Source organism: Aspergillus thermomutatus (genome assembly GCF_002237265.1).
Source record: "Aspergillus thermomutatus strain HMR AF 39 chromosome Unknown NODE_186, whole genome shotgun sequence".
In the NCBI taxonomy this organism is placed as follows: domain Eukaryota; kingdom Fungi; phylum Ascomycota; class Eurotiomycetes; order Eurotiales; family Aspergillaceae; genus Aspergillus; species Aspergillus thermomutatus.
This window is the reverse complement of record NW_020798235.1, coordinates 48,526-61,082: the sequence shown is the minus strand read 5'-3', so window position 1 is coordinate 61,082 and position 12,557 is coordinate 48,526. Positions and strand designations below refer to the sequence as shown.

At 51.0% G+C, this 12,557-nt stretch overlaps 7 protein-coding genes across 7 annotated transcripts; 4 read left to right on the top strand and 3 right to left on the bottom strand.

The window, feature by feature from the left end:
* Positions 1–48: 48 nt before the first annotated feature.
* CDV56_106381 (uncharacterized protein) lies at positions 49–1,696 on the top strand (the record flags this gene model as incomplete). The annotated part of the gene is made up of 3 exons (XM_026760000.1): positions 49–191; positions 258–915; positions 1,427–1,696. 3 exons carry the CDS (start codon positions 49–51, stop codon positions 1,694–1,696), a joined length of 1,071 nt encoding a protein of 356 aa, XP_026612164.1.
* A 616-nt stretch (positions 1,697–2,312) lies between these two features.
* CDV56_106265 (adenylate kinase family protein) lies at positions 2,313–3,466 on the top strand (the record flags this gene model as incomplete). Its single annotated transcript, XM_026759884.1, has 5 exons — positions 2,313–2,580; positions 2,669–2,952; positions 3,029–3,220; positions 3,282–3,338; positions 3,389–3,466. The coding sequence occupies 5 exons, from the start codon at positions 2,313–2,315 to the stop codon at positions 3,464–3,466; spliced, it is 879 nt and encodes a 292-aa protein (XP_026612163.1).
* Positions 3,467–3,944: 478 nt separating this feature from the next.
* Positions 3,945–5,587, bottom strand: CDV56_106123 (membrane insertase OXA1; the record flags this gene model as incomplete). Its single annotated transcript, XM_026759742.1, has 3 exons — positions 3,945–4,592; positions 4,661–5,422; positions 5,498–5,587. The coding sequence occupies 3 exons, from the start codon at positions 5,585–5,587 to the stop codon at positions 3,945–3,947; spliced, it is 1,500 nt and encodes a 499-aa protein (XP_026612162.1).
* Positions 5,588–6,055: 468 nt separating this feature from the next.
* On the bottom strand, positions 6,056–6,561 carry CDV56_106066 (TOM13-domain-containing protein; the record flags this gene model as incomplete). The annotated part of the gene is made up of 2 exons (XM_026759685.1): positions 6,056–6,172; positions 6,286–6,561. The coding sequence occupies 2 exons, from the start codon at positions 6,559–6,561 to the stop codon at positions 6,056–6,058; spliced, it is 393 nt and encodes a 130-aa protein (XP_026612161.1).
* A 915-nt stretch (positions 6,562–7,476) lies between these two features.
* UBX1 (protein phosphatase regulator SHP1) lies at positions 7,477–8,791 on the top strand (the record flags this gene model as incomplete). Its single annotated transcript, XM_026759539.1, has 3 exons — positions 7,477–7,551; positions 7,619–8,004; positions 8,071–8,791. 3 exons carry the CDS (start codon positions 7,477–7,479, stop codon positions 8,789–8,791), a joined length of 1,182 nt encoding a protein of 393 aa, XP_026612160.1.
* A 484-nt stretch (positions 8,792–9,275) lies between these two features.
* CFD1 (Mrp/NBP35 family ATP-binding protein) lies at positions 9,276–10,436 on the top strand (the record flags this gene model as incomplete). Its single annotated transcript, XM_026759416.1, has 2 exons — positions 9,276–9,308; positions 9,522–10,436. 2 exons carry the CDS (start codon positions 9,276–9,278, stop codon positions 10,434–10,436), a joined length of 948 nt encoding a protein of 315 aa, XP_026612159.1.
* Positions 10,437–10,768: 332 nt separating this feature from the next.
* Positions 10,769–11,941, bottom strand: CDV56_105695 (uncharacterized protein; the record flags this gene model as incomplete). Its single annotated transcript, XM_026759314.1, has 1 exon — positions 10,769–11,941. The coding sequence occupies one exon, from the start codon at positions 11,939–11,941 to the stop codon at positions 10,769–10,771; it is 1,173 nt and encodes a 390-aa protein (XP_026612158.1).
* Positions 11,942–12,557: the final 616 nt, after the last annotated feature.

The window sequence follows — 12,557 nt, the reverse complement described above, 5'->3', positions numbered from 1 at the left end:
AGTCGGGGCGGGGCGGGGACGCGACTGGGGTCTGTGGATGCGGATGGGATGTCGAGCCGGGCTGGTGGGACGGCGAGGGGGGATGCGGGCGGGGAGGATGGCGACGAGGATGAGGATTTTGACGATGAGGGGGAGCTGCTGAGGGGTGAGGAAGGGGTGACGGATACGGAGGCCGAGAAGAAGAATCTGGCGTATGTTTCTCTCCCTGTTACGTGACACTGTGTGCTTGAGGCTGACGTTGGATTCTTGGAACAAAGTTTACTGGTGGATGCGTTCAATCCTATTCAGTCGGAGCGATACGATCTATTCAAACGGGCCAAGCTGCGCAAGGAGACGCTGCGGCGGATTGTCAACCACGCGCTGTCCCAGTCTGTTCCCGCCAGTGTCGTGACGACCATCAACGGTTTCACCAAGGTCTTTGCGGGCGAGATCATCGAGAAGGCGAGGACCGTTCAGGCCGAGTGGGCTATCGCGCATGATCAGGCCGCGCGCGCTGCCTTTGACGCCGAAGAGGCCGAGGCCGACGCCAGGGCAGCCGAAGCAGCGGCGAGGGCAGCCGCAGCCGCAGCCGCCTCCGCTACGCCGGCGACGGGGGTTCAGGGACAGAGCCAGCCCCAGCCGCCGGTCAAGCAGGAGCACTCGGACAGCAATCGCTCCACTCCAATCCCTCCTTCATCGTCCTCTCCCATGCCGCAACAGCAGATCTCGCAACCGTCCACACCTTCTATATCTGGCCTTCCGCAGCAGCTGCAGCAACCCCCTCTAGCACGACCGAAAAGGGAATTCAAACCGCCGCCTAACCCTCACCGGGGCCAACTCCTACCTTCTCATCTTCGCGAGGCATTGCGACGGTACAAGCGCGACAGCGAGGGCGGTGGTGTCGGTTTCTCGGGGTTGAGTATGGGAAACTTGGGAGTGAGGGGATCAGTCACCTGGAGTGCGGGAAGTGTTGGAGGAAGACGAATCTTCCGATAGTATCTCCCCTCTCGGTTTCTCTTACTTTCTGGCATGATGACATGATCAAAAGCACTTCGGATTGTACATACACATAATCTAATATATTGTAATGATGGCTCGGACGGCATGGTTGTTCATCATTAACCATGTAGGCGTACTTAGGGCTGCTGTCTCCACTGTCAAATGGGACTGGCTCCTCCCCTAAAATAGGCACATTACAGGCAATTATTCTTACTTGACCGTGCGTATGCTTGCATTTATCTCTAGACTGAGAGACCAGCGGGATACATTGTTCTCCAAACTCCCTGAACGGTTGATACCCATCTGCAACTGCAACAACTCCTTACGATTATTACATCAGGAACCCTCTTCTTCGAATGACCACAATCCATTAGTGTCAATCGAACTATCCTCAAGACAGTCAGCTAGAGACCCCTTCTATCCAAGACGTAGCACTCAACTTACCTAGCCGGATGTGGTGAGGAGAATTGACCAGCCCCTAGAAAGGCATTCCGAGAATATCGTCGTCGAAGCGGCGGCGGCGGCGGACGACACGCACTCTCTGCAGGCCGTGGATTTGGTTGTGCTCGCGCCCATGCTGATCGAGGTACACCTGGACGTGGCGCAGAAGCACCCTCAGGACATCGACGACGGCCAAGAGGATGAGTATCTTGGCGGCTGTGTGAAGGAAGACGATCAGGCTGGCGGTCTTCGTAATCGGGGAGTTCAGAGCGATTAGCTCGGTGGTAGTGTTGTTGCTCATTGCGTCTGGTGCTTGTTCGGTCAGTGTCTCTTGAAGGGCCGAGGGATGGTTTGACAGTGCCTTGTTCACTTACCTTTGGATTAGAAGATGAGGGTGAGGAAATAGTGGGTGATGGCTTTGGGTTTGGTATGTTGTTCTGATGCGCACAGGACTGAATGCTTCAGAATAAAGGATCTGCACGCCGCTATGCTGTAGTGATCACTGCTCAGGGAGAAGGGAAGAAGTCTTTCTCTTTCTCATTCTGTCAGAACACATCGTTTATGGTGGGAGGTGGGCTTTTGGTCTCGGCGTAACGGTTACGCTCGTTGCCTGACGATGCGATATGAGCGTATAACGACTCAGCGAAATCGTCTCGCCTGATTTGACGATTCTGCATGGCAGTGAAGATTTTTCTTTCATGGTGAAGATGAGAGAATTAGACCTCCTAGCCTGTACTGCTCATTCCTCTTCTTCTCTTCCTCCTGGAAGTCGTACTTGTTTCTTTCAATTCTTGCACGCTGAACACATACAAACAGGTCTTTTAACTTGGAGTCGCCTTTTTCTTTGTCTTCTTTTTCGTCGTACTGTATTTCCTTGTTGCCCTCTATCCAAAATGTCTGATAAGATAGAAGAAATTCACGACATAGAGGAGCCTGCGCAGAGCCAGAATCAGAAGACTGACACTGCCCTGGCCATAAGGACCCGCGTCCAGCGTGTGGAACGTCCTATGCCCGAGCTCGCCTCGCAGAATGGAGACACTTGGACGTACGATGAGGAAGCCTATCTCCGAGGAGGCATTCTCATCCCTGTTGAGATCCCTAATGACGAGGCTCCCAGTGAGGACGTAGACGTCAAGAGTGCGAAGCTCATTTTTCTCTTCGGTAAGCCAGTTTTCATTCCAAAGCGCAAGCTCAAGAGAGAAGCCTTCTCAGTCTGGGTGACCAACTAATGAGATCTGTATCTCCGTAGGCGCCCCAGCTTTGGGAAAGAGCACTGTCGCAGCAAACGTGGCCGCAGAGCTTGGATGCATCCACCTTTGTCCCGATCAGATGATCCCGCATCTGGGGAAACATGGCCCATACCTCGCTTGGCTAGCGGTTGTCCAGGCCATTGAGTACCACGGAACTGTGCCGAGCGGATTACTGTTTCAGCTCGTGAAAATGGAAATCCAGAGGCACATGGAGTTTGGAGCAACTACCTTCATCATTGACGGATGGCCACACACCTCTGAGGACTTCAATCTGCTGTACGAGGTGAGCGACCCTTGGCTCTGTAACATTCCACTCGCCTTGCTTTCACTTCACCGGATGTTGACTCGCGATTGTTTAGACCTTCACTGTGGTGTCAGCTTTTCATCTGTACGCAACTCAAGACACTCTTGAGAAGCGTGCAATGCGGGACCCTATGACCTTTGATGAAGGTACTAGGCGCCTCAAGTACTTCCGAAACGGATTTGTGAGGTATTATGAAGAGCTGGCAGATTTGCTCGAGCATGACGGTTTCAGAAACTCCTTGGTCCTGGTACGTATACAGCCACAATTTTCGAGAATTTGACAGGATTCAAGGGTTAACTCCATATCAGATGTGTGCCGAACCGGATTACCATCTCTTCTTCCCGGAAATCAAAAGGATCATCGAGGTAGGGATCTGAAACCCCAGCTTTGCAAACAAGGCGTTGACAGTACCTAGAAGAGACTTGCTGAGGCTGAGGACGCTTCGGCACTCGCACAGGCTGAGACCTCGTCCGATGAGCGTGAGCATGTTTGAGATGAGAACCTTGAAGTGGCGTGGTCGTTGGTTCTTGTCTTCTTGGGTGACGATCCTTATCAGGCACGTATCAGGACTAGCTGGTGTTTCTTGGTTGTGTCATCCTGCTCTTGCACATTTTGACAAGCTTTTTTCTGCCGCTGTCAGGTGAACGGATTGGCATTTTGCCTTCGTGGTATCTCGTGTGATTTCAGAATGAATGATGGCTGCTTGTTGCTGGAGGTTGGATCCGAAGGTCTCGGTGACTGTTGTTGACTGCAACCTGGCAGACCTGCTGACAAAGCAGCACCTTTTATTAAGTAGTCTTCGTGATAACGAATGGAGAGATACTGTATTCCAACCCAAAATCATTTACCGTAGGAGAAAATACACCGTATAGAACATGAAGATGAATGGTACAGCGCCCTCATATTGTACAGTTGCAAATAGACCGTCACACCTGATACAGTAAACCAAGAAAGAAGAATTACCCTGATGCTCACCTTTGCTTGACTTTGAACGCTGAGCGAGCTTTTTCTCTTTCGAGCTCCAAGGCCTTCAGGTGAGCCTCGCGGCGAGCATGATTCCTCTCCTCCCGCTTCCATTCCTCTTCCTCCTTCCTTCTCCTCTCGTAGTCGGCTGCCAACTTGAGATCCTTCTCGCTTAGCCGGGGAGGCTCGGCGGGAGTCCCATCCGCGTTCTTCAAGGGGCCCTGACCCAATTTCTCCGTTGTTTCACGCTTGATGTTCTCCTTAGCCTCCTTCAGGTTGTTCAAGGCGCGATCAATAAAGCTAATCTCCACACTCTTAGGCGACTTGTGCTCTTCCTGAATCATCTTGGCTCTTTCGGCCTCCAGATGCTCACGAAGCATGCGGATCGCCTTGCTCTGCTGCGAATCACCATGACCGGGGGATTGCCCAATCTGAGGTTGTCTTTGAGGGAGGGCGACATTCATCGTTTTTCTGAAGTTGTCAGAGCTGAGAAGGTAGGCTTGTCCCAGACCGAATAGACCAGTCGTCACGAAATAGAGCTGGAGGGCACCGGGGAAGAAGACCATAAAGAAAAAGGAGATGGCAGGCAACCCAAACATGACGAGACTGCCTAACGTTGTGCCCTTGAGCTGGTTCACGCCATTTTCGCCTCCTTTCTACACAGGACGATGGCATTCTGAGTTAGTGATCAAGCCAGTACCCCGAGGGATGAACGACGACTTACCCGGATGCTCAGGTACATGAACAAAGACGACGCAACGGGGAGTATGAAGAACGGGTCGGGAACGGTAAGATCCTTCAGCCAAGCAACTGATTCCATGGCCAGCCCTGGCACTGGCAAGGCTGCCATACCCTTGACCACTCTGTAGCAACCGAAACCAAAGGGGATCTGAAGCATGGGAATGAAGGACTTCCATGACTTGATACCGTGCTCGTGGTGAATCTTCTGGATTTCGGCTCGGAGTTTCAACATTTCTATTTGGTTGCCATCCCTTCCGCGCATCATCATCTGCTGACGCATAGGTTCCGTGATGTGCTTGATATTGAGCATTTTGGTCGAGGTGTCCACAGCGCCCAGCGTAGGATACAGAAGTGCTAAACGGAGGAGAAGTCCGGTTCCCACGATACTTGCCCACCAGGGCAAGCCTCCCCATATGTGGATATGTTCAATGACAAACTGGATGATTGACGACGGGCCCCAGCCGTAGTCGAGCCCTAGGTCTTTGAGGTATCCGATGTGCTCGGGGATTGAGCTGAGATCAGCGGCAGACAGATCAGAAAGGTCAGGTACACCCGCATCGATAGGAGGATTCGACAAATGCTCACTCGCAGTGGCATCGGTTGCGGAAGATGTCGAGTTGAACCTTGCGGATATGACTCCGGGTATGGAGGCGACGGGCTTCCATGATATTTTTCCAGAAAGTGTCTGGGTAGACCCTCCATAGTGCACAGAGAATCTCGAGCTCTGAGGTCTGAACGAAGAGATCTACAGTATACCGAGTCAAGTCAGCCAGGGAGTCTACTCGCTCGCCGGCGGAGAAGAGGATATCGGGGGACAAACCGATCGGCTGGAGCGAGGGAAAGCAGTCAAATGTCGTCGAGCAATGGTGGGAATCCCACCACGCCCCTTCAAGCCAGCCCCTGCCAGCATTGTGATATTTGGCCGCAGGAGATATTCTGGGGATTCACGAGCGACGGCGGTTTCTAGAGGGAAAAAACAACGGCTATATCCGCCGCCGACTCGGGGAGATTGGACTTTTTCGCGCCAAGACTTGCTTTCTGCCGGGCGGCCGGAGTTTGTCCCTGATATCAAGATACTACATAGGCACAAGAGAGAAAGAGGATTATCGTCCGGGTAGAATATCATTTGATTTGACGAATATTTCCATACTCGTAATGCACAGCAAAAGATGGACCGTGTCTTCAATGTGCAAAAGTCGAAGTGCCTCGCCCGACGCCGCCCAATCAGACCTACTGCTGGTGCCTTTTGAAATCTATGTACACATATGCGCAACCCATGCTGAAGACACAAAGATGAACAAATGACAAATGGATCACGAACATGGATATCAAGAATCTGCTCTGAGAAAATCTATACTTGGTGCCTGAAGGCGCGTAATCACTCCAATGATGTAGTATCTTGCAGACTTCCGGCTCTTGGCTGGCGCCGCGATGGGATCTCGCGAATCTCCATGCCTGGTCCCATGGGTCTTGACCGTCGATAAGTAGGGAAGATCTAGACGAGACAATGATCAGCCCAGTTTGTTGGAGAATGAGTCAATGTGCATTGGCGGATAAATCGCAGGGAGACCATTACTGTACCCCTCAAAGCGACTTCGTGGAACGTACCTTTGTGTTAGACCAGCCAAGCCGAAAAGCAGCCTCGTGTGCAAACAATTCCCCAAATCCCAGCATCAACCCGTTGACAAAAGGGAGGATCAAATTGATCGCCGCTCCCCGCAAGATGCCCCAGATCGATGGAGGCTTGTACAGAATCAAGGGCGAGCTAGATGTCGAGGGAGGAGATGAAACTTCATGATTGGGAGAGTAGATTTCCGAGTCCGAGGGAACTGTTAGACCCGAGTCGTAGAGCTCGACCCTTGAGTGGGAGTGTTCGTCGGCCATGCTGCGGGGAGAAGAACGCGGAGAGTAGGAATGGAAGCAACAGGAGCTCGTAGACGGTAGAGATCCGATGACAGTCGAGGATATACCTGGCACAGTTTGATTCTTCAGTACTAGAATCAATATCGCTTGATACCTTGCATGAAAGACTGGATGGGCGAGATGGTGTAGTTGTCGCAGCCAGATGATCGAGGAAGCTGAATCGCTCTACGCCTGACCCCGAAAATGGTTATGTAAGCAAGAATAGTCCCGAGTTACGCAATGTCAGTCGAAAGCCTACGACGGAAGACTTCTCATACTTCTAGCTGAAATTGAATTGTTATAATAAGACCTATCTGCTGTCTAAGATATTTTGTTCTAGATGGAATTTCACAAGGGTTGTTAGTTTGTTGTTTGCTGAGGGCGAACAGCATCTTGTTTTTGTCAGTACCTAGTACCGTATTCCCCGTCAATAATAGGCGGAGCTTCATGAGGTGACCATACTTCAAGGACGGACAAAGCCAGGACCAATATATGCAGTAGATCCCAAAGTCGCAAATTATACTAATGTTTAAGATCCAGATCTAATAGCACATGAGCTAGTGCAAGTCGCAGATTGTGGTAAAGTAACCAAGCATCATGAAGCACCTGAGGCATCAACATCTATTCTGTACACCGGGAGATCTCTTCTTCCAGACGACCAATCAGGCAACAGTGACGTATCCTCATCGGCGCGGTGTTTGTCCCTTGGTGAAATCGGAGCCCCAGTAATCACTGAGTCTTTTGGCATTCACTAATTCCTTTTCCCCCTGGTCATCATACACCTCACTCTGTTTTCAGTATCTCAGCTTGGTGCCTTCAGTGGTCGTATTTTCTTTAATCTGGATTCAGCACTCAATAGCTGAAGCGAGCTGTCAACTCATCTTCTACCTTACCAAGATGGAGCGCAACCCCGCCGAGAACGATGAGGTGGTTTCTCAGTTCTGTGCAATGACAGGCACACGTCCTGCAGAGGTAATCCTTCCACTCTGATCCTATGCCTATGTATGAAGAGCTCTTTCGCTGATATCTATCCCTAAAGGCACAAGAGTACCTGGCAGCCAACGGGTGGGATATTGAGGCAGCGGTGACAGAATTCTTCGCGGAACAAGACGAAGCCATGCAAGACGCGAACACAGTCGGGGGTCGGTCTCTTGGAGGCGCAGATTCAGCTGTATCAGCAGGTCGGTCACTAGGCGGCAGCTCTTCCCAGTCTGGAACTGCTACACCGCAGCAGTCTTCCTCATCGCGCAAACCCACCTCTAAGAAGAGATTCGCAACGCTCGGAGATTTTGCATCTGGAGGCGGCGATTCGGCCGATGAAGATGAGACAGAGAATCAAGATTTCTTTGCTGGTGGTGAGAAGTCAGGACTGGCTGTACAAAACCCGGATGACCTCAAAAGAAAGATAATCGAGAAAGCCAGAAAGTGAGTCTTGGTCTTACCTGACAATTATACTCAAACTTTGACAGAATACCTGACGACTACGTATAGGACTCAACTGCCGTCTTCTGACGAACCCCAAACCAGACAATCTTACTTTACCGGCACTGCACGCACCCTTGGCGGCGACGACACCCCCAGCCGGGTCATAGAAAGCCCGAGTGCGCCTACACTACAAAGACCCCAGCGAGTACACAGAACGCTTCACTTCTGGGCGGATGGATTCTCTGTCGATGACGGCGATCTCTTCCGCTCAGATGACCCACGAAATGCGGAAATTCTTGACGGCATCCGACAGGGCCGTGCCCCGCTATCGATCATGAATGTACAACAAGGTCAAGAAGTCGACGTCGAAATCAAGCAGCACGAGGAGAAATATGTCAAGCCTAAGCCAAAATACAAGCCTTTCTCCGGGACAGGACAACGACTCGGCAGCCCGACTCCAGCCATTAGAAGCCAAGCCCCTTCTGATGCTCCCACTACTAGTCAGCCAAGCGCAGAGCCAGTCAAACCTGACGTGGATGAGTCGCAGCCGATCGTGACACTACAAATCCGACTTGGAGATGGAACTCGTCTAACTTCTCGATTCAATACCTCTCATACCATTGGCGACGTGTATCAGTTCGTTTCCGCCGCCAGCCCATCCAGCCAGAGCCGCCCCTGGGTGTTGATGACCACGTTCCCGAATAAGGAGCTTACAGACAAGTCTGCTGTCCTTGGTGATCTAGCTGAGTTCAAGCGAGGTGGTGTGGTCGTACAGAAGTGGCAGTAAGCTGCTGTTGTGGAAGTTAGGGCTTCTGAACGTTCTGTTGTCCACGCCAAACCATAGAAAAGAGGCATCTTCTCTTGTAGGAAATCATACTGTGATCTCCTGACAAAATCTGAGTCAATGACACGATTTATGTAATCCAGATATCAACAAGTGGATAGGCAGTTCCAGTTAAGGGACGACTCGCATATCACGAAACGGTTCTGCACACAAGGGCTTTTGAACTGATGTCTTTTTCCTATCCATTGCAGCTTGTAGACGAGGATTTCTCATCTAAGTGCTTCATATTTCTTGTCTTGACGACACAAATAGTTTCAAAACGAATCTCCGGATTGATAAGCAGTCGGATTTCTTCCCCACATGGCGGGATGACGCAGAAAAAGTAAGGCGAACTGCGAAATCGGCCATTTCGCCATCGCCTTTTCCTTCGTCTCCGAGTGAAAATTGAATTCTCAAATCTTCAAAACGGTCAGATAGCTGGCAAGAAATGCCTCTAGACGGAGTCAAGAACATTGTGCTGGTGAGTAGCTTCTCTCCCATGTCATTTTCTGTATAGCGCAAACCCCTCATCGCATCTTATCGATAACGATCCCATGTCAATGAGGGATGATGATCAGTGGAGGTATCCAAGAGCCATAGTTGGGCAATACGGGCTGTTTTGACTGAAGCTGAATTGCTTTTGTTTTGAATGACTCTCCCACGATTGTCACTGACACTCTGCGAATATGTAAAGGTCCTCTCTGGCAAAGGTGGCGTCGGCAAATCTTCGGTCACCTTGCAACTCGCCCTCGCATTCTCTCTTCAGGGCAAATCCGTCGGTATCCTCGACATTGATCTAACAGGCCCGTCCATCCCCCGCCTAGTCGGACTCGAAGACGCAAAGATCACCCAGACCCCGCGCGGTTGGCTCCCCGTATCGGTACACCCGCCCGAGAACACAGCACAGGATGGCGCACCACCACGAGGCGCGTTGCGGTGCATGTCTCTGGGCTTTCTCCTACGCGATCGCGGAGACGCGGTGATCTGGCGTGGCCCCAAGAAAACCGCTATGATCCGCCAATTTCTATCCGATGTTTTCTGGGGTCCCACGGACTATCTGCTCGTGGATACCCCGCCCGGCACGAGCGATGAGCATATAGCGTTGGCGGAGCAGCTGATGACGCTGGCTTCGACGGACCCGGCTGCATCGTCCATGGGCCGGCCTCGTTTGGTGGGTGCGGTGCTTGTGACGACTCCCCAGGCCATTGCGACGTCCGATGTGCGCAAGGAGGTCAATTTCTGTGTGAAGACACAGATCCCGGCGCTGGGTGTGATTGAGAACATGTCCGGTTACACATGTCCTTGCTGTGGGGAAGTGAGCAATTTATTCTCCAGTGGCGGAGGTAAGGTCATGGCGGAGGAACTAGGGATCAGATTTCTCGGTAATGTGCCTGTGGATGTCCAGTTCGGCGAACTGGTTGAAGGGAAGATGGTTTTGGATAGTGACTCGGATGAGGAAGACGGACCTACGCAGGCTCAACAGCAAGAGGAGCCTGTCGACAACAGGCCGCTTGTTGAGCGGTATAAGGACTGCTGGTCATACTCTCGATTTGAGGGATTTGCGAAGACATTAATATCTCAGATTGAAGGGGAAAGCGCGGCGAGTTGATTCTCTTTGACGGCATGAAATGAATAATACTCTTCGTCGCTAGCCTCGTTTGTCTTCATTCATATACCACCATTATGTTTCTTTTTGGCTCACTTGAGTGCATTAACAGCCAACTCCATATCATCTCGAAGCCTATCTTATAAGAGGCCATCATCCAATTACTTTCACAGTGTCTTCTTTAAGATCTACCTTACTAGAGGCTGGGAAAGATTCTGATTTGTTACTTTTACAAATCAGCAGGAGAATTGAGAGAAAAAAGCTAAGCAATTCAGCAGATTGAATATTATAGAAGCGAACAACCATATGAAATGATTACCATCAGTTATCAACGTCTAGCCTGTGTTCGTTGACGGATGCTGTCCATTTTGTCTCTCAAGCATGGCACGCAGCAGCTTTTCAGCGGATCGAGGTTGACCGTCATGAGAAGCACTCCTAAGCCAGTTGAACAGCGCTTGCACATCTGTCAGCACAGACGGCTTATCTGACTGTCCACGATCCCTTGTCGTGGTATCACCGTGCTCTCCTGCGGACAGCCGGCCTTGGTGAGGGTCAGAAGGAAGGGAGTGCAATGAATGGCCGTTGGCTTGTGCGTCGAGGAGGATCTCCGACACAAGCGCAGGTGTCAGGATACTCTTGATCTGGTCCTCTGTGACGGGTTCGTTCTGCCTTCCGAGCAATGTCCGGCCGTTTGAGTTCGGCTTCGACATAAATTCTCTAGTCGCAGGCAATGAATCTGCAACGGGATCTGAGGGAATATTATCGAGGTTGGCAGCAAGGAGCGATCGCGGAGTGTCAGGTTGCGCGAGTACTGACAAGCCCTCTGCAACGGAGAACGGCACGAATGATTGATACACCATTGTAGAAGATGTGACTGTAGATGGTCCAGTCTGTTCTAAGTAACGATATTGAGGCACAGTGGTGTAATCCCGCACACCTACAACACTGTTACTGTCATCGTCAAAGATGATTACAGCATCATCAGGTTGTCTTTCATGGTCCGAGCTGGCTTCCTCGACAGTCAAGAGACCGCCAGGAGGAGCCCGAATCTCTCCCAAGGGCGCAATATGACTTCCATACTCGTTGGCCAAACTGAGTTTGCTACGGCCGCATATTTCGCCAATCGCATCCAAAGTGGTTCGAATTTCAGGTTCGATGGCTCGCAAAATGCCGTCGATACTAAAATCCTCTTCCGAGGGAAGGTTTGGGCCACGCTTTGGCGCTTCAGATCGAACTGAAAATAGAAAGGACCGCCGTAAAGGCATATTGGATGTTTCTCCAGTATCATCAGTACTTCCAGTATAGGCCCGAACCAGAACTGGCTGAGATGCTAATGTCGAGGACCGATTGCCAGAATGATTGGCCTGGCGATTCTTCCGGGTCAGAGGTCTGTGGTTCCCATTGACTTGACGTAACGCAGTGGTGCGGTATGCCCGTGCGGATTCATCTAGAGCAAGGTCATAACGGTAGGAGCTTGCTTGATGAGATGAACCAACGGCCTCGACCATCGGGCAGGAATGAGAGGGAGTGAGCTGTGACCATCTCTGGCCAGAGAGTGAGGACGATAGTCGGACTCCATCATGGTGGGATGACAGCCTGTCTGACCTATAATCCATTATCAACAAAACAGGGTCCACAAAAAGATATTAGCAAAGATTTGATTTCTGGTTTGTTGTCAAAGTCATCCATCAGTCAAGGACGTCTCTATCCAAGTGTATTCGTCGCAGCTTTGATGCAGGAAGACGCGGAGGGAATACGGCCATCAGCAAAACCCCGCCCTCATGCCGATTCGCAGCTGCGGCAGATCGTCCAACAGTAACAGAGAGTCAAGCAGCTGTCAAATCACAGCATGTACAAGGCAGGACACGTATCTACGCTCGAGGTTTTTGCTCAGGCGATCAAACCTGCATTGCGCATGAGAAAGAGTGCCATGTTGGCACGCATTTGAGAGACCCAGTAGACTCTAGTGTGAGAATATTTCCAGGCAATGTAAGCTCTGTCGGATGACACTTTGCTTCAATACTGGGGTTTTGAAAACAATGTAGTAAGACAATGCGTTGGCATGCGACAACGACAGCGATTATTTGTTTTATCCATCTACTAGCGGACGGAACAAACCAACGG